This window comes from Gorilla gorilla, chromosome 5, assembly GCF_029281585.2.
Source record: "Gorilla gorilla gorilla isolate KB3781 chromosome 5, NHGRI_mGorGor1-v2.1_pri, whole genome shotgun sequence".
Taxonomy (NCBI): Eukaryota; Metazoa; Chordata; class Mammalia; order Primates; family Hominidae; genus Gorilla; species Gorilla gorilla.
Window position 1 is genome coordinate 121208783 of NC_073229.2, and position 26218 is coordinate 121235000.

At 39.0% G+C, this 26218-nt stretch overlaps 1 protein-coding gene across 7 annotated transcripts in view; it reads left to right on the forward strand.

The window, feature by feature from the left end:
- Nucleotides 1–26218, forward strand: part of KLHL32 (kelch like family member 32) — a 242441-nt gene that overhangs the window by 163243 nt on the left and 52980 nt on the right. For 5 of the 7 annotated variants that reach the window (XM_019030173.2, XM_004044430.4, XM_055392009.2 and 2 more), the window contains 2 exons: nt 3138–3236; nt 23620–23835. In XM_019030173.2, the coding sequence (XP_018885718.1) occupies nt 3138–3236; nt 23620–23835 (315 nt within the window). Of the gene's footprint in view, nt 1–3137; nt 3237–23619; nt 23836–26218 lie in introns of those variants that run through there. The other 2 variants (XM_055392008.1, XM_019030172.4) reach the window with 2 other exon arrangements.

Consider the following 26218-nt stretch of genomic DNA (forward strand, 5'->3'; position numbering starts at 1 on the left):
GATGTGTCAGGCCACTCACATTAGCTCCTATTCCCACCCTGTGTGCTTTCAGATCTTGGGGAACATCTCTTCCTTCCTGCAGGTGGTCCTTGAGTGACCCTTCTTCCTATCTGTCCTGGTTTGAGTGTCAGACTACATGTTGATGGGTATGTTTCTGAAATACCTAAATATAATGCTTGGCAGAAGTTAAATGCAGCTGTCTTAGTTGTTCTCCATAAACCTGTGTGTTTGAGATCCCTTTTTTCTGCAGAGGTTGTTCTTTTGGCCAGTCCTTCGAGGCAGGTGACAGATAAATTCACCACACTGTAAATCATGAGGAGACTGGACCTTTGATTTTATTGCTGGCCAAACACAAATTCCCTGGAAAAATATATTCGAACAGTCAGTCACCAAAGAGCAACAAAGCTGAATCAAAAGCCTCTGGTACAGTGAGGTTTGCAAACACTGGTTCTGTTTCCATAAGTGAGAACAGCTGTCCTGGTAGGGTTTCTTTCTCCAACCCTTTAAGAGCACTTAGAGATTTTCTGTGCTAAAGCATATTTTAGAAAAACTTATGTTATAATGAGTGGGAGGAAAAAACTACAAAACAAAAAATAAAAAAAGACAAAAACAATCGCCTTACGGGTTTTTCATGTGCAGGCTTCTGGAAGTCAGCCTGCTGGACATGTAACACATGCTATGGAATATTCATCTTGTCTCTCTGTGATCACTGTCTTTGTGTTTGCTATTAGTGAGCCTTGGAGGTTATCATAAATACCAGTTGTGTGAAATGAGCGCAACTGACAGGATTTAAAGGCTAAACCAACCTTTCTAATCCATCTATTCCCCATTCTCCTCCTTAGGCCGTGCCTCTTCTGCAAGACTATACAACATCCTTGCTCCTCTGATGGGAGCTGCACTAATTTCCTGAATGTCAGTCAAAGCCTCCTTCCTTGAGGAGTTGGCGAAAGATGGGTTTCTCTTTCTGACTAGATGGAAAAGGAGATATAAAGATTTTTCAGAATAAGATGAGTGTTGGTATTTTTGCCACATGTGCTTAACTTTTTCACTTCTTTACTTTGCCAGCTTAGAAATATAGAGTCCTTTTTTCTTTCTTATAAAATTAGTTAAAATTGATTCTGAATAAAAAATATGTGTAGAGATCAATTAATTCATTAGCATTTTAATTAAATAACTTCATGAATATTGAGCAACAGCTATGTGTGCTGGACATTGTTCTAAGTGCTGGGGATACAAAATAGACTAAGTCCCTGCTCTCCTGAAACTTATACTGAGCAGAGAAAAATAAGCAAATAGGCAAAAAGATATATAACGTGAGGTGGTAAGCACTATGGTGAAGAATAAAACAAAGTTAGGAGCTAGGGAATGATGGCTGTTCAGGGGTGGGTTACTGTTCTACATAGGATGGTCAGGGAAGGCATCTCAGGTAAGACGTTATCTGAAGTATATGAGGGAGTGGCCCAGGCAGAGCAAACGACTAGTTGTAAACACCAAGGTGCTCAGCATATTCAAGAACTTTTTAGGTTATAGTGGAGACTTTTTGGATTTTATTTTCATGGAGATGGAAAGTCTTCAGAAAGTTCTGAATAAAAACAGTGACATGATTTCATTTGTGGTTTTGAAGAACCAGTTTGGTTGATATGATTAAAACAGATAGTGTGAGTGGACAAAGGAGAAAGCAGTGCAACTAGCTAGGAGGTGATTACAGTTAAGTTTAGGAAGAGGAATGGACTGGACTAAAGCAGTGATTATCGAAGTCATGAGCAGTGATTGAATTCCGAAACTATTTTGAAGGTAGAACCAACGGGACTGGCTGATGGATTCGATATAAGGCCTAAGGAAAACAAGAGTCAAGAAAGACCCTGAGGTTTTCAAACCTACCATCCAGTAGAAAGAGAACCTATAGTGATGCAGGAACAAGAGGGGAGAATTGCAGGCAGAAGGGGTTGGGATCAAGCACACAAGTGGACTGTTGGGGAGAGCAAAAGGTACTGATACAGATGTAGGTAGATAGGTTGGTAGATTTGGTGGTAAGAGGTTTTCAAAGATCATGAAGTGAAAATCCAGTGGCAGAGGAGGAGTTGGAGGCTTGAGAAAGGAGTGTGGTGAAGTAGTAGAGTGGAGGGGTGAGTTGACTAGTGCTTCCCTGTGCATCAGAGCCACTCAGGACACTTGATAAAACACTAGTTGCCTCACCCTGAAACTTACTGATTCAGTACATCTGGGAGGCTCCCAAGAGTTTGCAGTTTAATAAGTTCCTAGGTGATGCCAATGCTGCTTGTCCAGAGACCAGATTCAGGAAGCACTGGGCTGGGGAAATGGGTTAGAATGGAGGGCTGGGGCATCACTTAAAGGCCTCCTTGCACCTGGCAGTAATTCATGTGAATTTTGTCAACATGGTCGTGTGCCTTTTTTCCAGCCCTGATCAGCTGCTCAAGAGCTGGCAGCAGTAGGTAGATAATTGGACTTAACAAAGTGAAAAATTGGTATCACCAGGATACTTGGGAGGCATTACCTCTATGTGATGTCTTTGTATTCTGAAAATGCTAGTTGAACCTCCTTTATTTTAAATAGAAAGGATAAGAGAATCTGAGACGGAGAAAGAGGAAAATGGAAGTTTGCGGATGAAGCTTACTGTTGTAGGACTTAGAAGTAAAATGGACTAATATCCACCTCTGGTCTTATATGGCAAGGAGAAACATATGCCCCTTTCCCTAAAATACCTGTTTCTGTGGTCTACTAAAGAGCAAAATTCTGAAATATGCTTTGAAAAACTAAAACTCAGTTCTTTTGTATTTTATAAGATTATATCACAAACTGAATTTTAAGAGGGTTATGTTGTTCTTTGAAAATGTTTATACCCTCCTACAAAAAAATAAGTGGTTAAGTGCAGAGCTTCACACACACAAATGGTATCAGCACATGCAGTAAAGAGAAAATCGGCTGTTAGAGTAAGGGCCACAGCTCATTAATCAGAACAGGAAGAGAAGAACTGACTTCCATAAAAAGGAACAGTGTTAATTGAAATAGAGTATGTAAAGCAGCAATTTAAATATACTATGGTATATCTACATATTAAGCAGCATTATATTTTTAAGTGTAACTGATTGTTTTATTTTTGTTAACAAACAAAACAGATTTTGCTGGAGCCAGGTGTGATCCAGGATGTGCTAGCAGCGGGCAGTCACCTACAGCTGTTGGAGCTTCTCAATTTATGCTCCCACTATCTCATCCAGGTATGTGAGCTTGCATCCTGCTCATACACCCTTCACATTCCTTTCCCCACAGTCATAAGCTGGCCCCCACCAACTGGAGCTGAATGACAGGTAAAGTGGGGGTGGGGTGTGGGCTGTGGTAGTAGAGTTTCTCCAGGACACAAGCTGAGAAGTTCCTAGGAGGGCGGCTGCAGCTCTTGCATCCAATCACAGAAGCAGGAGTCTTCCTCCACTGTCCTACCCACCTTAGGTCCCCACGACCATTGAGCAGCCGATTAACTCAGTGACCATGTACAGGGTTCCCTGCAGGAGCCGGGGGAGGTGTCGCTAAAAGGAGTCCTAGTCCGAAGCAATATTGTCTGGTTATGGAAATAATCACAAATGCAAGAAAAGTCTAATAGTCATTGAAGATTTCAGTAACAGTATCTAGTAAATCACAAAGTCCTATGTAATTAATTACCATGTGAACTTCCCAGGCAGTAAATGCCGGAGAAGGGATGAGTAATGTGCGTATTCCTCCCTGATTTGCTGGTCAGGAAAGGCCCCATGAGAAGGAGGGAGAGAAAACTCCTGAACACCAAGCACTGACTGTGTGTTCACAGTTGTTTCACATTCAGTCCTCACAATAACTTTGCCCATTTTTATAGATCTAAAACATCAGAGATTCAAAATATATCCAACTTGTCTGAGGCAATGTGGCTGGTAGGACGTTCTGATTCCAAAGACCATTTCTTGGTTGGGTGAAAACTTCTTGTTAGGTAGGAGTCTGTGAGGCATCTTAGGCAGACAGCATGGCTATGAGTCTCTTGGACTTTGTAGAGTGTTACTAACTAATTTGCAATTTTAGGATCCTCCCACTTCCCCCACTGGTGTCACCTTCACTTGCATTTATTATAGCATTAAAAAATTAATTTGAAGAAATAATAAATTCATCACACAATTTAATTCCACTATCTTTGTGCATATGACATGATATTAGTGAGCAGAAAAGTTTTGTTTTCCTGCCCAATTACTTTATTTTCCTTTTAAATCACTTTCTGTAATTTTAAATATATACTTTTACCATTGACTTCTGTTACCTCTTAGGTAGTTTACAAAGCTCTTTCTCATCTAGCATCTTATTTAATCTTCCCAGCAACCCTGGAAAATAGGAACCAGCACTTCCCAGGGAGACAGTGTGAGGAAGGTCAGCCATGTTCACCTGAGGAAAATTCAAATACAGTTTATGGAATTCTTATGATTATTTGCGCACATTTAATCTAACAGTAAATGGTTAATGATTTTTTTTACCTTATTTTCCTTTCTTTTCTTCTCAATATTGTTAGGTGGTATGGGAAAGCTATTTTTAATCCCTTTCTGCCTGTAGCAAATGGGAATCATGTAGAAAGGTTATAAGACTTCAAAAGTGTGTGTTTGACTTGTGAAATTAAAATTACTTTTATTTGACATTTCTACATCAAATATTGCAACTTGGGCTTTACGCATCATCACCTGATTCACTTTCCCCATGGCAGATAGTAATCAGTGATGCATGCTGACACAGTTTGGTTAGAGCGTTAGTTATCATGATGTACATTATAAATGGTGTGTATATGCAAGGGTGTGTGGGTATATCTAAGCCTATAATTTTCTGTAAGTGAGAATTCCAGATGAACATTAAAGGTCCATGGGTATTTTCCCCTATCCCATCAGATGGGTGATTTGTTGAGATACTAAGTGACTTGTATACTTTGGAATTTAACTTCTGCATTTCATTATTGTGCTGAGGTAAAAGTGTAGCATGCATACATGCTTGTGGACAGTTATTATTCAGGCTTCTTGAATAGTGGTTGAAATTTTCACTGACTTTTCACAAATGTTTTCATTTTGTCATGTAACTTTACTTTTTCTTTTTATCTGTGATTATTGCAAGATGTCAAACTTGTAGAAGGAAATTTTGACTATATGAGTACCAAAATCATGTTGACGTAGAAACCTTCCTTATTTCAGCCTCTAAAAAATATATACCCTGCTTCTCTCTTAGGATTATAAAAATCACAGACTGGGTCAATTCAATCTACTTTTATATTTTGATATAGTCTCCATAGCTATATCTATTTGCTGTGTTTTGGTAATATTGTTCAACTGATTTTTAATTTAATGTGGGACTATTTCATTGAGTATATAAAAATAATATTTTATTAATGTGAAAAATTCCCAGTGCTTAAAATGTACCCAGGAATTGTGCCCCTTCAATCAATGCTGATATATTCTCCATCTTTGTGTGGTACTTTGTCAACTAGGAGTTTTTGAAACCGCTCTCTTCACTAAGATGTCTGGTATTGTTTTGTTGTTCTTAAAATGCCATTCTTTCTTTGGTTTCTCTGCCAGAGGAGTGAAGGGCAGACCGCCTCAAATACACCGTTGCCCTCCAGTGCTCACTACAAAGCAGCTCCAAGGGAAACCGTTGGTGGAAGCTCCCAGAGCCTCACCATCCTGCAGCTCCTGTGAACATGTAAATGGTGCTGCTGCCCTCCTGAAAAGGAAAGGGATACCTGGCACTGTGTGGGCTCCTTTCTCTTTCATTTCCTCTGGCAGGCTGCTGAAAGAAGGAACCCCAAATTGCAGGAGCAGTGCTCCTCTGTGTCAATGAGGACAGCTATTTAATTAGCCCCCTAATTAGCCTTCTCACAGGTTCTCAAAGCATGTGTGTGGGAAAAAGGAAAGCTGGGCAATGTATTTAATGCTAATTGATGGGGGGGGTGCCTTTCTTTAGGCTCCCATTAATCTTGTCTATAGGTTACAGTACCGTCCTGAGCAGTCTGCTTGTTTCTAGCCTCAATCTGTGGTAACCCATGGCCCCCAGACCATCACTATCTTTCCCAAGAAAGGGAACCACATATATTGAGGGCCTATCCATGCTGAGTGTTTTGCAGGGACTCCCATTTCCACTGCTAAGTCACCCCTTAACACTGGTGGGTGTTGTTTTCTTTTTACAGATGGAGAAACTTAAATTCAGAACTGGGATGTTGATCTGGCTTGAAAACTTTCATTAGCTACCCTGATCATCATTCAGGTGCATTATTTCTCCCACAAAAGTCTTTAGCCTCATCTTCAAGGCCAGGCCTGTTCCTCCCTGGCTTCATCTCCAGCCACTGTGCCTTTCCTAGCCTGCTTTGTTCTGGGCCCTAAGGCAGAGTTTTCATATTGGGACTTGCCATTAGGGGAGAAGATTCGTTGGTAGATATCCTCAGTGGCAGGCAGAGCCTCTCAGTCCCCTTTAGATTGTACCAAGGGGTAGGAATGGGGAAAACTTCATACAGACACACACACACACACATACACACACCATCACCTCTGCTGATGCACAATGCCATAAGATCAGGAATATTGGCAACTGAATTTTGTGTTACATCTCCTGCAAGTGATGCATCAGAAGCTTTGATGAAGATGTCTCTTTTTTGTCGTTAGCTTTCCAAAAAAAAAAAAATAGTTTATACATTTTGTATCACCTTGCCCAAGCATATTATATTGTTTTATTAACAACCATTCTTTATGTGCACCAAGTATCATTGTCTTTTTAATAATATGCAATTTAAATGTATTGATAAACAGAACCATCATGTAGACTTTTCAAATAAAACCACCAAAGTACTGAATACGCAACTCCCTTTTTGATAGGAATATAGGTTTAATATCTATTGCTAGACAGCAGGTGGCAGTGTGAATCCACCAGAATTCAGTAGTTAATTTAAAGCAAAAATCAGAAAAAATAATGAAAAGAAAAATTATTTATTTTGCTACATATTAGTCTTCTGACCTAATCAGTAAAAAAGTCATTATTCACACCACACTGGGCAATATGCACTGTAATTTTTAACAAATAATAGGAAACTGTTAATGTGTTCACAGGAAATACAGTATTGTCTTGGGCTGCTGTGGTCATTTATCAGCACACTTTGTGAAATCACTCATTTGTTCTAATTTGAATGTAAATGACTCTAAGGTTTTACAAATAAGGTGACAGACTCACATAAATGTAATTGCAGGGTTCATCTCCCTCTTTTTATATATCACTCATTAGGTTATGAATTAAATACATCGTATTAAACCAGGGGCATGTCCAATGATGATATTGTAATGGCAAATTACTCTATGCTATTAGAGGTGTATTTTTTATTCATGGACATTAATATGTCATTAAGCGGCATTAGTTTAGCACTTTTATGTGAAAGACGTGACCTGCAAGAGGAGGCGTGCTGCTGGGATGTGAGAGGCTGGGACGCAAGGGCGATAGGTAGAGCATTTTATCATTGTAAGGGAAACAGAGGGGGGGGGGGGTCTGTTGCATTTGTTTTGTTTTCTGTTTTTACAGCATGAAAGATCATTTCCTCAGATTGAAGACATTGTTCTGTTTACAGCGTGCACATGTGGATCATCGAGTAAAGCAAAGCCCAAATTCTTACTATTCTTCACTCAGAAGCCAAGGAGGAACATAAAGGGAACAGGAGGGAGAAAGGGTCCTGCCCTAAATCTCCTTCTCTGTAACTGATGTTTACTCAGCATCCCTTGTCTTCGTTAAATTTTACACTAAGTGGGCAACAGTGAAAATTAGTTATTTTCTCTCTTCAGTTAAGGTACAAAGGTTTAAAAAATGCTATTCTCTCACCGGGGAGTTAAGGAGAATTCTGGATAATTTTGTTCCTTTTTTTTTTTTTTGTACCAATGGCAATTTCAATAAGAAACTGTGTTTCCACTTTCAATTCTGAGAAGCACTAGATTCTTGAAATACCTACATCAGGGCTGAAGGTATCTGAGGGCTGTTTTTGCATCATTTTGCACATGGTTTAATGTAGTTGGAAAATGTCTCACCACCTCCAGTTACACTGTGGGGCTTTCGAGCAGAGGGATCACACCTTATACTGATTTTATGCCTTTTACCCTCCCTCCCTTCACATCGTGGGAGTTCATTATGTACTGAGGGATTGAAAGGTGCCTCCATTAAGTAATTTTTCTCTGCTTTTTAAATATTAAAATTTATGTTATAGTAGGAAAAATATACTACCAGCCTTTCATTAGTTTTGCCCACTGAATACATTTTTTTGTTAAAAATACTTTCTTCAGGGATTAAATTTGACACTGAGGAGCTCACATATTTTACAGTATTATAATAGATTATCATTTTAAATTAAGTAATACTACAATGACTTATAGGAGGTTATCTCTTCTAAACAATGTATTATTATAATTTTAATTATTAAATTAAGAGTATCACCCAAATACATAATATATAGTGGGTGTTCTGAAGACAATAACTTCTCCTCAAGATTGAGGAGAAGTTATAACTCATGTTCATTTTTCTTCAACACTGAACCATTTTTTCCCACATTAGAGAAGACAAATGATTGTACCAACATATATATTTAATATACTCATAATCAAATGCACTGAGTGCTGTTCCATAGTTCACTAGAGCTGAGGCTTTTGTGTTTGGAGAAAGTTAAAGTACAGAGTTTGGAAAACATATTTCAGGTGGTTTAATCTTTTGGATTATTTTTAATCAGCAAAAATGATCAAAAAGGGTGGAAATGTATCAGACCTATTAAATCATAGCCAACTAGTAATTATTTGTTCTAATCAAGAGTATTTGCTATCTGGCATGGGTAATCCAGAATATCATATTTGCCAAATAACATTCATATTTGGCTTTGAAATGCATCATAAGATCTGCAGTAGCCATTTTAGGGTCCCAATTAATTTTTTTCATATGCTATTATGTTGGGTTTTATTCCCTAAGCCCACACTAAAGGATGTCAGGAAGCGACAGCCCAGAGGCACACTGGCTGGCCAGGGAAGTCATTTCAGCATTTTAATCTGTTATATGGATAATGTAAGATTGACTGTATCTTCTTTGTTTGTGAGGTTTTTAAAGAGGAGAAAGATTCTCCTGAAAGAATATCTCTTGAAAGAGTTCACTATTAGTCATTTCAAACCTAAGCTAACTGTTGTCAGCTGGGTGATTTTAAAATCACTTTCAGTATGCATTTTTCTTCTTAAAAATGAAGTGTTTCCAGGATTTTATTCATGCTAGAGTTCAGAATCAATAATCAAAACAAACAAACATCAATCTCACTGAGTTCCATTATTAATACTTGGAAATTGGTGGGGGGTGTGTAAAAGAAGATCTGTGTTTCATTTGAGTTATTTATTCTCCCACCCACGCATCTGTAAATATTTCTAGTCATGGTGAAATGTCTCTCCTCTTTCCTGAAGCTAAACCACCTTTCTGCTCCTTATTCCATCAGTTACGCCCTGTGTTTCCTCTGGTTTTGATTTCTCCTACTTTACTGGCACTTTTCTTTCAGTTTATAAATAGGATCAATAAGGCAGGAGACACTCTTCTTCATCTCTCATTACCGCAGCTGCTCCTTGCCCTCACTACCCAACTGTACCCAGTGTCTGCACTCCTTACCTCCTGTTCATTCTTCAGGCCCATTGAACTCAGTGTTCTGCCTTCATTACTCCTCAAAAGTTCTTCCAACAAAGGTCACCAAAGCCTCCTTATTGTCTGATGCAGCAGGCCTTTGTGGTATCCTAAGTGACTCCTCTACAGCATTTAAACACCAGGAGCTGCATTCTTTCCTGCGCCTCTCTTTCTCGGGGCTCTCTCCTATTCTCCTCCTACTCATTTTCAATACCTTTACAAGTGTTCTTCCATTAGCTCCTTGACTGTCCCTCAAAGCATGGGAGCTCTGCATGGGCACCCTTCCCTTCTGCTCACTATCACTCTCTTTCATGCATCTGGGGAGGGTTACTGACTCCAGCCCTCTCTCCTGAGCTCCAGCCCTGTATGTTCAGCCAGCATTTCACTTGATATCCCACATGCTGCCCAAATTCGCCTTTGCCCAGTCTCACACACCTGCTCCTCCTCATCCTCCCTGTCTTTGTTAAGGGACCATCATCTTTTTAGTCACTCAAACCTTGGCATAATCTTACACTCTGCCAAGACCTCATGAATTCCACTAAATAGTGTTGGTTTAGCCATTTAAATCTTTCTCAGATATGCTACCTTCTCTTTCTCCTCCTTGTCATTGACGTCATTCGGGTTGGGACTATTTTTCCTGGACTGCCCTGCAATAACTCAGCTGCGCTCCCTGCTTGTAGTCTAATGCTAATCAACACTGTACAATCTAAGTTATTTGTCTGGTCCACAAAACAATTTCTTTCCCTAAAATCCAAGCTAGCTTTCCATCTTTTGGTTGCAGAACCATGTCCTTTCTATTTCTTGTCTCTATAATATACCCTATTCTGACTGTACCCCATGGTCAGCTTGTCTTAGCTCCAGGCCAGCTGCCTAGTCTACACTTTAGCTTGGATAGTTCTCAGGCACATGACCTTTATGAGTGTGAACCCAAGCCAGAAAACCAGGAGTCATCCTAGAATCTCCCATCTCCTTGAGCCCCACATACACTGACACAGAGACCTTTCAGCCCCACCCCCTTAACTTGTTAAATCTCTCTCATTGTCTCTCTTTCCACTACTACTGTCTTCATTCCGATCCACATTACTTATTTTATGGGCTAAAGAAACTTCTTGCTAACTGATGAACCTGCTTTCCCTCTTGCCCCATTCCAGTACAGAATTCCAAAATTCTGTTTGATAGATTTTGAAAAGTTTTCTTAATCCATGAAAAATTCTGTTTGATTGATTTTTTTAAAAAATCACAACCTGATCATGTCATATCCTTGCTTAAAATTATTCATTATGATGAATGTGGTTCACATAGTCTTCAGGATGAGGTTCACTCCTTTTAATTTGGTACATAGGGCCTGTCTTTATTATGAAATGTGCTATCTCTTTAGCTTTTTTTTTTTGACAATTTGCTATCCATGTGCAATGCCTGTCCCACAGTCATTATGAACTTTGTGCATTTCCCTGTACCTAATCCTCTTCATACGAAACCTCCTTTTCTGTGAATTATTTTTCCCTCACTTTGTCACCTTCTGAATTCCTATTTAACTTTCAAGTACTTGGCTCACATTGTCTCCTCTTCCAGAGTTGCCTGATCAATCTACTCAGTTGGAATTATATCTTCCTCCTCTTCTTTAATTATGGGCGATCTTCTGGGAGGCCATATTGTTTGTGTTAATTTACGTATCTGTCTCCCCAAGACATAAGTTTATTCCCAAAGTTGTGTGACGTCGGACAAGTTACTTAACCCCTTTGCCCCCCAACTCCTCATCTGTGAAATACAGATACGGTATCCTATATACAGTCTACCTTTTAGGGATGTTGAAGGATTCAATGAGATAGTGCATGCAAAGTATCTTACAAACACAGTATCCTACATCGGTGAGTGCTCTATAAACCAGAGCCGATATAACGTGGTGCTTCACCTGTGAATTCCTCTGTTAATTCCACAGTTATCCTCCTACCCAATCCCCTCACCCCTGTCTTCCCTCATTTCTGGAAATGTCAGCAACTTTTCTGCCTACTTCAAATTGACAACCTATTGGACAAATCTGTTCCTGAAATTTTGGGGAATAATCACCATTCTGTAAAAGATATTCTTCCTCTTAGCCACTTCTCTTTGATTTTGCTGAAATACATGCATTGTTTTTTTAGAAGTCACAAATAATTAAATGAACCGTCACTTTCTCTCTGCCTCTGAAATTTGAAAACATCATACTGAAATTGTACTTTAATAAATAATAAAATAATGCTTTGACAAAAGCAACACAATACATGGTATTGACACTTTTTAGACAGAAAATTTTGTTTTATTGTTTCCCCTGCCCTTTCTATAATTAAAACATCTTTCTCCATCCTGGTATACAGAATCCAAGAAACAATTGGAAAAGTCTTTCATCTCTAGTTCTAGTGCATGGTAGGTACTTAGAAACACATATTGTCTGATTGGATTCCTTCTGCATGTACCATAAGAGCTCCCTATGATAGAAACTTTGATTATAAAGTTGCATGATATCCTATGCTTCCTGACTAGGGGACATAAAAACTGTGTATTTATTTAAAAGAAAAAAAATCTGAATTTTTCCTTACTGGGAGAATGCTATCCATGTGTCTCACTTCCCTCCAGCTGTCTTTCTTTCCTCTGGCGTTCCTTCCAGAGGAAGGGAAGGAGTGTGAAGGGGTGGAGACTTCTCTTCCCCCCTTCCTCACTGTCTATCCACAAGTATCTTTTAGAACAGGCTACCAACCTTTTTCCTGCTGCACATCAAGGGGCATGTGCTACAGGCACTAGGAAGTGGCTGCTTGTCTGTGTCATGGACTTGGCTCCAGATACCCTGGCCTCAGTCCTGCACATTCAGTATAACGTTTGCCTACTTCAGAGGCACAGTTGAAGGCCTCGGGTCACACAGTTTGTTTGCTGCAACAATATATTTATGCAGGACACAGTCATTCCTGTCTTCATTGAAATGCATACTCCAGAGTAATGATTCCTAAAGTTGATTATGCAAGGAATCATCTGAATGGATGGCTAAAACAGACTGCTTGGGCCCCACTCCAGAGTTCCTGATTCAGGAGGTCTGGGGAGGGCCTAAGAACCTGTATTCTAACAAGTTTTGAGGGATGCTGATGTCTGAACTAGGGAGCACAGTTTGAGAACTCCCGCTCTAGATTCTGTTGCCACACTGCTTTTTATCAAGTACCTGACTGTTAAATCACTGATATTCAGATTTTTAAAGTGTATTTGTCACATTTAGATGAATTTGCATTGCTCCTAGTAACATAAAGATACTGATGCTATGTATGCTTCATAGCATCCAAAAGATAAAAAGCGAAAATAATGCAAATCTGAAACAAACAAACAAAAAAACCTTCCAGGTCTCACTCTTATTCGTAATAATGATTAAGACAGTCTGTAGGTAAGTGAGGGATTTAAAAAAAAACAAACAAAAAAACTACTTTATTAAGTTATGATTGACATACTGAGGGATGATTTAAAAGTCTGCAGTACTGGGCTAATTTTCAGCAATCTGACTTTGTGTACTAGAGCAAGTAGGGAAATAGATGATAATGACTTCTATACTATTCTTTTAAACATTTTAAAACTGATTTTACCTATCCTGGTTCAAAAAGTATAGTTATTGAAATTTTAGTTTTAAAACCGTAGTTGCTCAGATAAACTATTTTCAATTAAAAGAAAATATATATATATATTAATTTCCCATATATATTCCATATTCATTGGCAATCTCCTTACGTGCTGAGTCAGGTTTAGTGAACTTTGAAACAGCATTTTGCAGCACGTAGTGACTGGGGCCAGAATTATTAGTTATTGTTGATGGATATGTTTCACTCCCTCCCTACTAGATTTCCAGCTTACTAGAGAATTTCCCAAGGAACAATATAAAATTATTCATGAGCCTTGGGTATTATGCATACAATTGATTATGAAAATGTACTAGTAACCTAATTGTAGAATTCCTCTGTTACACAGCACAAATGTATTTAAATAGGCCTTGCAAGACTCCAAAAATTAGAGCATGCTGGAGTTTTCCTTGTACTTTTGAATTGCTGCTAATACTTTGTTTTCATTTAATCAAATTGTATCATATACATATTCATATCAATGTTTGAATATATCATTACATACAGTTGTCCATACATATTTACATATTTATATACAAAATATGCCTATATCTCTATATGTTTATACATATAAAAATATCTGAGTTTGATTATTTTATTATATTACAAGTTATCTGGCCTGCATTGTCAATGAATTGCTCATTTTTTCTTCTATAACAATTAGACTTTATCCTATCAACTCTGTGACAATGTTGAGAAAATTCACAGAGCCCTTCACATGCACAATAAACATGATAACTTCTTTCCTCTATAACTGATCCCAAGGCTATTAAAAGGTTTGGATTTTGTTTATTTATTGGTTTGTGTCAACCTGTTCCAAAGGCCAGACCTTACCGCACATCCACACCAGCCCCCTTTATGTTGCTTTCTCTACTCCTGGAGTACCAGCCTTTCCTGCAGCACCAGGTTAGGTAGTCACATAATACCTTGATTTATAACTAGGTTGTAATCAAAATAGGAAACAGGTGGAATCACAACTGGGTATGGTGCCTTGGATATTAATGGCTTGGCTCAGCAGTGGAATTTCTAAAGCCGTATACACTTTTTTGTCTTAATTATGCATTCATTAAAAGCTTTTATACCCAACAGAATAAAGTAAATATTTTTTGATCTCCATAGTGTGCTCCCAGACTGTAGATTTGCACAGCGGGGTCTTGATAATCTGAATAAATTGTATTTCCCCAAGGAGTTTATCTTTCAAATAAGGTCATAAAGAAATGCAGCTCCCCCACCCGTAGATTTCGCCATGTGCCTTTTCTGCTATGAGTAATATAGAGCTTGAGAACCAGAGTATATTATAGTAATACATACTTGCTTATGGTCCAGTATAATGTCTCTATCTGTTCTCCCTGCTTATCTCCAGTGAAGTATTTTTTGAGTACAAAAGAAATGAATGATTTTACATGACAGCTATGGTTTTTGCTGACACTCATAGAAAAACAATGTCCATATTAGATATTCAGTGTTTTCTTCCCTTTACCCGCTCAGTGAGTATGGACTATGCAAAGCTATAGTTTAAGTACTGTTAACAGCATTTGTAAAAGGGAGTAATGATAGCTACTGTATGTTGAGCATCTACTATGTAGAAGGTACTTTACCTGCACTTTTGAGAATCCTTATCACAGATCTGGAATGCAGTGTCACTTTTCACAATTTTTAGATGAGAAAATTAGACTTGAAAAGATTAACCACTTCCTGAGGCCATCCAGATGGGTCAGCTCCAAATCATGTGTTTTTCCTACAGCTCTAAACTAAAGACGCCACCGGTGCCTTGTTCCCACAGTTTACCACCCAGTGAAGGAGACAGGGAAACTATGAAATTAGGAACCTAAGTAAATATGCACAATTAGGTGTACTTATAATATTTCTAAATCATGAAGACTAAGATGGCAACGCACCTCATGGTGCATACGTATGCTAAAAGTAGCACACAGTTCTGAAAAGTTCAGGAAATAGCTTTTTCCTATCTTTTTAGGTTGCCATATTTATCTCCAGTGTGGCTAACATTTCTAGGCACGTACCTTTATTTAAATATTAAATATATGTATTAATATTTAATAAATTATTTACATTGTAAAATATTTAAATATTTTTAGAGGAGCAGGAAAATCTATGTTTTTGCTATAAACTAAGAAATAAAAGCAATAAAATTTGAAATTTTAAAGATGTGGTATTTTTTCCTGCCTACCCACTGTATATCAATCAAAACTTGCTAGGTAGCCACTTTCTGAAGACAGAGAGGAAGATCTAAAGAACTAAAGATACTATCTGCACCTTTATGCACAGCTGGAGAGAGAAGAGTCAAATAAATGATACAAACAGCAAGTGCAATTAAAAGTCAGAGGAGGGAAAGTCCTCCAAGCTGGAGTGGCCTGCCTTTCCCTGGAGATGGAATATGATCTGGGTTGTCCTGCAGAAGGGAAGGGCATTTATGTTACAGAACTTCCCCTTTCTCACAAGCTTTTTAAAGTCTGCTGAAGCAAACGATGTCTTTAAATCTTTCACAAATAATAATCATTTGTGACAAAAGAGTCTCAAAGTTCTGCTTATGGTATAAAGGAAAATTAATGAGAATTCATTTGATAATGTCCGACTTTTTTTTGGCAAACAGTTTGCACATTTATCTTTTTCTGATCATCACTAAAAACCAAGAGAAGTAAGCTTCTTTTTCAACATTCTGGGGAAAGGGGGAAAAATCTAACATATAGAAAACAAGGAGACCCAAGATTCACTGTGGAAGTCAGGCCTCATGTATCTGGCACCACAAGAGGGCATTCCATTTTATTTCCCAATTGTATGAAAAACCCGATACCTAGATAGCATCACAAGGGACTTTCTGAAGCTCAGATTAAGTACTTAAGAACACTTTTCTCAGTTAATTGTGGGAGAGCTGTTTATTTTGCCCAACTGTTAAGTTATATCTATAACCAAGCTATTATTTCCTCTTTCCATGTAAAGTCATAGATGTGCCTCACAACTGTTTGCTTTTTTTTCATTCTTGATCCAACAAATACTTCTCTGTTGCAATCTATGAGAAAGACATTATGATTGACATTGTGCAGAATACAAAAAACATACGATGCGAAATCTACTTTTCACTAGTTTACTAGGTACATTTTTAATAGTTTGAAGATAAGCTACATGCATGAATAGGTTAGTGACAAGCTTATTGTGTATGTGATAGGAAACTTGAAGTGGGAGGCATTAGAATTCATTCAGTGATAAAGAGCCTTATACTTACCGTATCCTACTTGCTACTTGGTCCTTATAAGCAGCTGATACAATTTTTAAATTTCACTTTGACTTAACATTGCTAAAAATCAAACCATACTGATTTTTATGTAGAGTGGTTTCTCAGGCTGTTTGGAATAGATTTGGGAGTGGTTTTAAAAAGAGAATTTCTTGACTTACAGAGCCAAGGATGGCCTTTCATTTAGAGGAATTTTCAAATTGTGATATAAAATCAACATTTTGTATAAGAACTTCATGTATGCTACTACATCATGGGCATAGAACCACTATGTCTCCTGCCTATCTTTATCTGTAGTAAAGTATCGACATGGGGTAATTTAGGTGACATTTCAAAGGAGAGTTGTCTAAGTGAAGTGCATCAATAATTGGAAATGAAAGATTATAATTACATTGATGAAACAAAGCATTGTTAAAATAGCCACATCTGTTGAGTGTTATTACCTGGAAAAATCTGTAATCCTATTCAATTTGGACATCTTAGAGGGGGAAAACTTGGGAAATCAAAATGAAATTACTCTTGTTTTAACCTTGAGAGGAGTTTATTATCTTTAACCCAAGTCATAGTTTTCTATAGTGATAGTACATGATGCTTATTTTTCTTTCACACGTCAGTGGCATTCTCAGAACTAGATGAGATAGCAAGAGAAATAGGTGTTTTTAAGGCGTTGTTTTGAAGGGTGCCTCATCTAGTTTTAAGAATGTCAAAACACCTATTTTTAAGATGACTGCATCCACTGTAGACTAACTCCATTATCTACCCCACAAACAGATATCATATAATTATGCATAATGTGTATAATTTCTGTGTCAGAGGCATGATTAAACTGCAGTGTGGATGGGCAAGGGGTTATTGACAAGCCAGGGAGCCACAGCGGTAGCCAAAACTAAGACTACGTTTCAGAAATTCAGATGATTCTCAGCTTGTATCATCATTGGCACACAAGACACAGCTCTTGAGCGTGACATCCCTAAGCTAGGCTGTGGGTTATGTGTGGTAAATATGCAGACTCTAGGTATAAGGCTACAAGTTTTTCTCTCATTCAAGAAGGTATAGTAGAATACAAGTGAGTCTGGGTGGCATTATTTCATAGGCTTAAATCTACTCTAAATTATAAACAAAGTATTTCTTGTATGAACTTTGGTCATTTATTAGTAGTTCCTGCATAATTGAGATATTGAGAGACACCGCAAAGGCCATGGCCACTCTGCTGCAGATGAGACCCGCCAGGGGACATCACTGAGGCCAAGACTCCTCCTTCTCTTGCTGCCTTCACTGGCTTGGGAAGGGTGGGCTGAAAGGCCACAGGATCAACACTGTCCTCAAACTGCCCTTCTTCCTCCCATTCATGTCCTAACTGCTCGATAATTGCCTTGCAAATGTAATTACACTTGAATATAAACCAAAATAAACAATATTTGCCTTTCCCATATTTTTACCCCTACCGTATTTGGTAGTTAATCTGGGGAATAACCGTTGAAGGAACCAATTAGGGAAAGAGGCCACACAGAAAGACTGAGTTTGGGGAATATATAAAGTTTAAAAATTATTGAACTTGAAAAACTGGTGTTTATTCCATAGCTAGTGTGGTATTGAGGACACATTTTATGGCTCTTCTTCTGTGATTTAACTTGTCATTCACACTATGAGAAGCAAATAGAAGGAATAAGAGAAGCCAAATAGCCCTAAACCAAAGGAAAATAAATACTATTTAAAAAATATTCCCCAAAGAACAACAATGTATGCACCATAATTCTGAATAGAAACTAAATTTCAAGTGAGAAGCAGTGTGACAGAAATGAAACCTTTTTAGAAAAAAAAAGAGTAAGATTTTCTTTTACTCAAGAGAGTTTCTTGTTGCTGAGCTGTAATTTCCATTCAAAACCACTGCCACTACCTGGATACTTACATTTTTAAGTCACAGAATGTAGGAGAGCTGAGACAATCTCGTAATTAGGAAAAAGTATCATTTGAAAAGATATTAAAATCTTTTGATCTAAGTAGCCAATTGATAGAGGAAATGATTCTCTGTTGGACTGTAAAAGAAATTTGGGGTGGATTTTTTGTCACAGAAGAATGATTATATTATACTTGTTCAGTAACACTTTCAACTCTAGTCATTATTACCAATTTTCCCACGCAGAAAACAGGATGACCACTGGCTTTGCCTTTGTGTGTATGTGTCAGAAGGCCAGAAAGAGAAAGGGACAATCAGGAAGGCCTGTGAGATATGAAAAATGGCCTGATTTGGACAAGGTTCAGAATTGGATAGCCATATTGGAAAGACATGGGCTATTCTGTTTTTGCCTAATTATAAGTAAACAGAAAAAGCTCATGGGTATTCTTTCATTAAACACACATGTATTAAGCATCTGCTCCCTACTGGATACCAGGGGCACACAAGGCGTGAGACACAATCTTTGCTTCCAAGAAGCTTAGATTTGGTAGAGGGAGATAGATCTGCAGTCAAAGGGTGCTTGCAGTGACAAGTGATGTGCTAGACATATTTGGAGAGGGCAGAGTAGAAGTACACAGGAAGAGGTGGTCAATTTGACCTGACCCAGGGAAGTTGAAAAGATGATATGGTTTCTTCATTCAGCAAGTGCGGCTTGAACGTACCTGGCATTGTTCTAGGCTCTGGGGATACAGTGGTGAACAAACTAGCAGCTCCTTCCTCCCATGGAGCTTACTGGGGGATCAGGGGAGGAGATAAACACATTATAAAAAAGTGGGCAAATAAATGCTGAAGATAATTATAGGTGGTGAAAGCTCTAAAACAAATAAGATGGAGAAATGTGACTGAGGGTGACATGGAGAGGAAGGGAGATGTGCTATATAGGATATTCAGATGAAACAAGGGAAACATAATTCCTACCCCATAGGAATTTTGCTCATGCTGCTTCTTTGGCTTGGAGCATCTCCCTGAAATCCCACCATCATCCTGTTTTAAAATGTAGGTTTTGTTATTACTGAGTTATGGTGAGGCCAACAGATCAGGAGACAATTGCCATTGAAAACATGATTTGTTTCTGCTCCAATAAGAGGGCACAGACCACACCTCCAGGACTGCATAGGGAAGCCCCAGGGTTGGTGAGGAGGTAGAAGGAGTGAGGGGGGAAAAGTGGACTAGAGTCTTTATAGTGGTATCTGCAGGAAGGAAGTGGGCAAAGCAGGGTTAGCAGGCTTATGATTGGCTAGTTTGAAAGTTTCCGTGGGTTCGCGAGTATAGGGGCTGGCTCTGGTTGTCTGGTACTTGGCCCTGGGATGATGGGGACAGAGGACTATTGCCTCCTGGAGTGTAGAAGCCACATAGAGGAGGTGATTTAGAGTATGGGTTCTGGATTGGTTAGTTGGCATATGAAAGCCTTTTGCTCTCTCAAAGAATTGGCTAGCCCTGGGAGGGGCAGTCTATTCTCAGTCAGTGAAACCCCAGATGCCAGAACATGGAGAATACAGAAATAAAATGTTGTTAATATACATCCCCATCCCACCCTTTGCCAAGTGAACAAAGGGTGCTCTTCCTTCAACTCTCAGCATCAAACGGCTTCTGAGGGAAGCCTTTACTAACTTTCCACTCCAAGTCAACTCCAAGTTAGTCCTTTATTAACTCCAAGTCAAATCCCTGTTATGGACACTTATAGTCCTATATTCTACTCTTTGTAGCTTTTACCTCAGTTATAGTTTTCCATGTAATTTAAGGTTTTTTGATTTATGGCCTTCTCTTCCAGTAGACTATATATCCCATAAGGCCTAGGGCTTGCCTTTTTTTGCTCATCGGTGTTGCCAATTCCTGCTGTAGTCCTGGCACATGGTGTGAATGTGTAGGTTGTTGTCATGGCTAGAGCCAAGCCAGAGTGGATAGGGTTGCTGCACCTTAGGATGTGAAGATCGCAGAGTCCAGGTCATGGAAGGCTATACAGTGTTACTGAGTTTGGACTTTTTCCCCAAAGCAAATAACTTATCAGTGGGTTTTAAAGAGATGATAAATATGGTCAGATTCTTGTGAAAAGAGAGGATTGAGAGTTTGCTGCTGGAGGCAGGAATGGTAATTAAGGACACTGTTGCAAGAAGTCCAGACGGGATGATAAGGAACAGAACAAGAAATACTAAAGAGGAAAAAGAGACCGGACTGGCGATTGATTAGATGTAAGGGAGGAATGTAGGCCAGCTTTTGGGTTCTTGATGTGGGTGTCTAGATGTGACTGTTATCTAAAAGAGGAGATACAGGAGTAGATGCAGGCTATCATAAAATAAGCTCAGTTTAGGCTGGGAGCGGTGGCTCACACCTGTAATCCCAGCACTTTGGGAGGCCGAGGTGGGCGGATCACGAGGTGAGGAAATCAAGACCATCCTGGCTAACACGGTGAAACCCAGTTTCCACTAAAAATACAAAAAGTTAGCCGGGCATGGTGGCGGGCGCCTGTAGTCCCAGCTACTCGGGAGGCTGAAGCAGGAGAATGGCGTGAACCCGGGAGGCGGAGCTTGCACTGAGCCAAGATAGCACCACTGCACTCCAGCCTTGGGTGACAGAGCAAGATTCCATCTCAAAAAAAAAAAAGAAAAAAGAAAAAAGAAAAAAGCTCAGTTTGGACATGATGAGTTTATGACTGTGGGATATCCAAGAGACAGCATCTTCTTATAGGCAGTTGGGAAAATGAATTCAGAGCTTAGGAGAAAGATGTGGGTCAGTCATATAAATGTGGAAGGCATTAACTTACAATTAGTTTTTATCTTAATTCTATGGTTTTTATTTTGGCCACCCCCTCTTTCCCTGAGTTAATGGTGTGCCTTATTCAAGACTTGAATATTTAAAGAGAACACATGCTTCATTTTGACCTCTTTGCATCAGTGATTAATCATGGTTTATGGATCCCAAACAACAATGCTCAAATATACTTTATTGTTCTTGCTCTCCCCCGCAACCTACTGTGTACTTTCCACGTGCCAAACTTTTATGGTAAGTGCTTTTCATACATTATCTTTATGCCAACCCTATGAGCTTGTTGAGCTCTTAAATTTGTACTTGGGGAAGGCTGGGCGCCGTGGCTCATGCCTGTAATCCTAGCACTTTGGGAGGACAAGGTGGGCGGATCATGAGGTCAGGAGTTCAAGACCAGCCTGACCAATATGGTGAAACCCCACCTCTACTAAAAATCCAAAAATTAGCTGGGTGCGATGGCACGCGCCTGTGGTCCCAGCTGCTCAGGAGGCTGAGGCAGGAGAATCACTTGAACTTGGGAAGCAGAGGTTGCAGTGAGCTGAGATCGCACCACTGCATTCCAGCCTGGGTGACAGAGCAAGACTCCGTCTCAAAAAAAAAAAAAAAAAATTTGTACTTGGGGAATAACAGAGATTCAGTGACTGACCCGAGGCCCCAGCCAATGGTGTGTCAAGCTGGATTTGAGCCGAGTCTGCCTGCCTGCCTCCACCGCCCTTGCTCTTCTCTGCCTGCCTTGGTTGCCTCCAGGTGCCTATGGTGGCTGATGATTTGTTTGGTCCTAAATGCAACTATTCTCTTTTTTCAACATATAAAAGACTTATTTTTTAAAAGTCTAGAAGTATATATACAAAAACATTAATAGTGATTATCTCTGCATGGTGAAATTATGAACGATTTTTGTTTTCCATACTTTGTATTTCTGAATTTTATGAAATGAGCATTTATTACTTTTTATAACTAGAAATGGCACTCTTTCTATAACAGCAGTAATTTTTGTTTCCCATCCACAGTACTATTGTTGGGCATTTAATGAAGTTTATTGCTTCCCACCTTCCCCCATCACGTTAATGGAAAATTTAAAAGCAGCATTATTGGTGCTTATTTTGCTTACACATGGTTTAACCAAAAGGACAAAAAGCAATGGTTTTGCTTAAGACTCACAGAGCCCATCTGCCCCAAAAGGAGGAGTGTGTGCTATGTTGTCATTGCCTTGGGGTGAGTTTTCTTTTTCCTTCAGCTCCCCGCTTTATACAGTTATCTACTGAGGTGCAAACTATGCACCTCAGTAAGGAGTTCTTAATACTCTTAGGTAACTGGAAAGGGGAAAAGTAGGTTGAAAATTACTTGGATTTATAGAGTGAAATTGCAATCTGATAGCATTATACATTCCTCAAGTTATTGGAAAACTATTGTTCATAATTATATTAATAATTGTAAGTTAAAAGTGAGGAGAAAGTAGGAAATAGCCCACTCTCATTCTACTTGACATATGCAAATTTTCTTTCAACAACTGTACTGTATCTCTGATTTTTGTGGGGGTACAGTGACAAAGGTACAGTGGAAGCTGTGGCTCTCTGGAGGCATAATCGTAGAGCCCTGGCTATGAGCTTGAGACTGCAGGTAAAATCCTCCCAAATTTGAAGCATTTCTGCAGAAACTCTTCAAAAAGGTGGGAAAAATGGAATGTTTGAGGCTCAGATAAAAACAAAGAACAATTACAAATCATCCATCTTAGGTGGATTCAATATAGAATTATTCAAACAGGAGTCTTTTCTGTGAGATTTCCTCATTTCCTGAGACCTTGTGTATAAAACTCTGGATTTTAGTTAAGACAAGATGGGTTGTTTTGACTTAAAGACCTACTTAGTTTGAAGTTTTGGAAAAAGAGCGGAGTCAGTCTGTCTTCATATAGTTTATGTCATCTAATCATGAATCGCCATTTACCTGCCCTTACATTATCTTTAGTAGAGAAAAAGCTGTGAAATATGGTAAGGGTAGAAAAAGCAATTGCCCTCATTAGTAAAATGTCTCTAGAATGTTGCAAAGTAACATTTCAGCCCTTGAAACCAGAGACCCCTTTCACTCCTTTTATTAAGATGTCTTTAAATATATGGGTTTTAAGAGGAGTAAAATGAGGAAAAATTATGAATTCTAGAATAGCCATTCTCTATGCAGAACTTTATCATTGTGATTTCTTTTTTTTTTTTTCTTTTATACTAGCCCTCCCATTTCTCCCACCACTGTGATGAAAACCTTAGTGAGTCAATCTGAATTTCTTGCCTGCTCTTTCTCGGATTTATTTCTAAGAGATTTTTTTTCATTTTTATTTTTTTGGCACCCAGGAATTAAATAGCTTTAATTACTTGGATCTGTACAGACTTGCTGACCTCTTTAACCTCACTTTGTTGGAGAAGGCAGTGATCGATTTCTTAGTGAAACATCTCTCTGAACTCCTGAAGAGCCGCCCAGAAGATGTTCTAACGCTTCCCTATTGCCTGCTTCAGGAGGTGCTGAAGAGCGACCGCCTGACCTCCCTGAGTGAAGAGCAGATCTGGCAGGTAAGGGCGCTGTGCACAGTCGTCTTTTGGCACTGAAAAGGCATGCCGTGATTGGAAGTTAAAGGACTGAGGAACAATTACCACTATTTTAGTGGCTTTGGTCCTCATGGAGTTGTTTTAGAAGTCATGCTTCCTTGATGGACAAGTGATTGGAGAACACTGGCCCTTGAGGCTCAGAGCCCTCAGCGGACTCTGCAGCTTAACTCAGGGAATTGCAGGGGCAACCCATGAGACCCTCACTGTGGCTTCCCAGAACCTAACGTGGTCACATCTGAGTCAAGGGATGTTTTTTTCTTGATAAAAATTGTTTCTTAAACAAAATATGACAAAAAAATGGATTGTAAAGTGATATATATGCATATTTAAGACCAGGAGAATCAGACTAAATTTGAGCCTTTGCTGTAAACAATTCAGAAACATTTCTTTGTTGCAATAGAGAGCAGCTTGGATCTCGAATGAAATGAAGCTCTTCTTGCATGGCAGTGGAAAAATCTCCATCCTTAGTTCATTCTGCATTCATTGCTATTTTCCTAAGCCCTGCCTTTTCGCCTGACATAGCATTCTTTTCACATTGTGTCGCTCCCTTGTCTAGAGGACAGGAGGATGTTTTGTGGTTTGAAGTTGATTATTCAATTTAAATCCTCTTCTGCTCATCTCCAGTGACTATTCCTTGAACAATCCACTTGGTGTCTTTGGGGAATAGTCAGAGAGCCTATCTTCCTCTTCCCTATTACAGCCTGTCTATCTCACTCTCTGAAGCACTGGCTAGCCATTTTGTTACTTGTAGGGTGCCATGCCTCCAAGATTTCACGATCATTTGAAAAATAATTAAATACAGACTACCAGGGAAAATTTAAAGTCTTCTGTTAGCTGATTAAACAGTGAATCCCTGGTATCTTATCAAGTAATATTTAGAGAGTATTTTAATTCTGGCCAAAATTGTCATATAGGTAGCTGTTAATTATTCAGTAGCTAACTCTACTGACTGATTATTTTCCTGATGCCTTTCTGCCTTATTTCATTATTTGTGTTACTTTAATCAGTAACTTCCCTCTTCATTATTGCTTCCACCAGAGGGAATTAAAGAGCTGCAGCGTCCTGAAGGCCTTCTGGGTCCCAGGCTCTTTGCAAACTTATTGACAGCAGGCCTGAAAGAATGGCTATTATCACTGCATGTACCAGATGAACAAAATGAGGCTTCTGTGCCTTACTCAGTGTCACAGAGCAGAGCCAGCCTTCAAATTTAAGTCTGCTAACACCGGCCCCCATGTCTTCAGTATTCCACACTGTCTTGATAAAGAAAATATAAGGACCAAAAAAACAGTAAAGAATAAATTTTTGTGGCTCCTTGGGTATTTCTGGTAATGTTTGTTCAGGCAGAGTTTGAACAGGTTGACAAGGATCTGTTTTTGGTAGAAATTTCAATTATCTCTGGCTCTCTCTTATAAACACAAATCAACAGAATTTACTTTGGTCAATTCAAAATGGGAAGTAGCCAAATTTTCTTCACTTCCCAAGGGAAAAAGAAAGATTTGGAATGAATCCTGCATTTAATTTTTTCTAACTGAATTGACATCTGAGGCTAACCATCCTTGTGGCTTCTATCTCTTTTTGTGGCGCAGTTGAAGGCACTGCCAGAGATTGACGTGGTAATGTGCAGATGGCTGAGTGTCAAGAAAATTCCATACTATCCACTTAAGAGTTATCATAATTGCCTCTCTAAAGGTTACTAATATTATAATGTAGAATTTTAAAAGCTGCTTTCTGCTGCAGGCAATAATTTTTTTAATACCTGGTCCTCAAGAAAGAATTAAAAGACTCACATAAATATTATCAATTTAGGCATTCAGCAGGCAATAAGAAACTGTTTTTGCTTTATCTTAGTAAATAAGTATTTCCCTCATATTCAACCCCATAGAGAAAAATCAAATCAGACCAGCTATTTTGCCTCAAGTATAGTTAAGTTCATCATTTTTGCTGAGGTTATGCTGGTAATGCAATATACCATGGAAGAATCTAATATTCAGCCCAGGGTAGAGATTGGGTATGCCAGAGGATTAGTGTCAGGGTGCTTTATAGAAGTGAAACTTGATGGACAGGCTGGAGACAGATCTACAGAATCTCATTAAATTGCTGAATTGTTCATTACGGAACGTTCTCACTGTAATAAAGTGCTCATTGACTTTGACAAATCCCTATCCCATGTCTTAAAGAAGAAGTGTGAAGCAAAGGGTGTTGGGGAGGAGAAAGGAAATTGGCACAAGGTAGGACAGGTAATAGAAAACTGGATGGAGGGGGGCGTGCTATTTGATTAATATGTGCAACCAGTAACTTAGATGAGAGCATGGTAAACACACACACACACTTACGCAGGTGGCTCTTC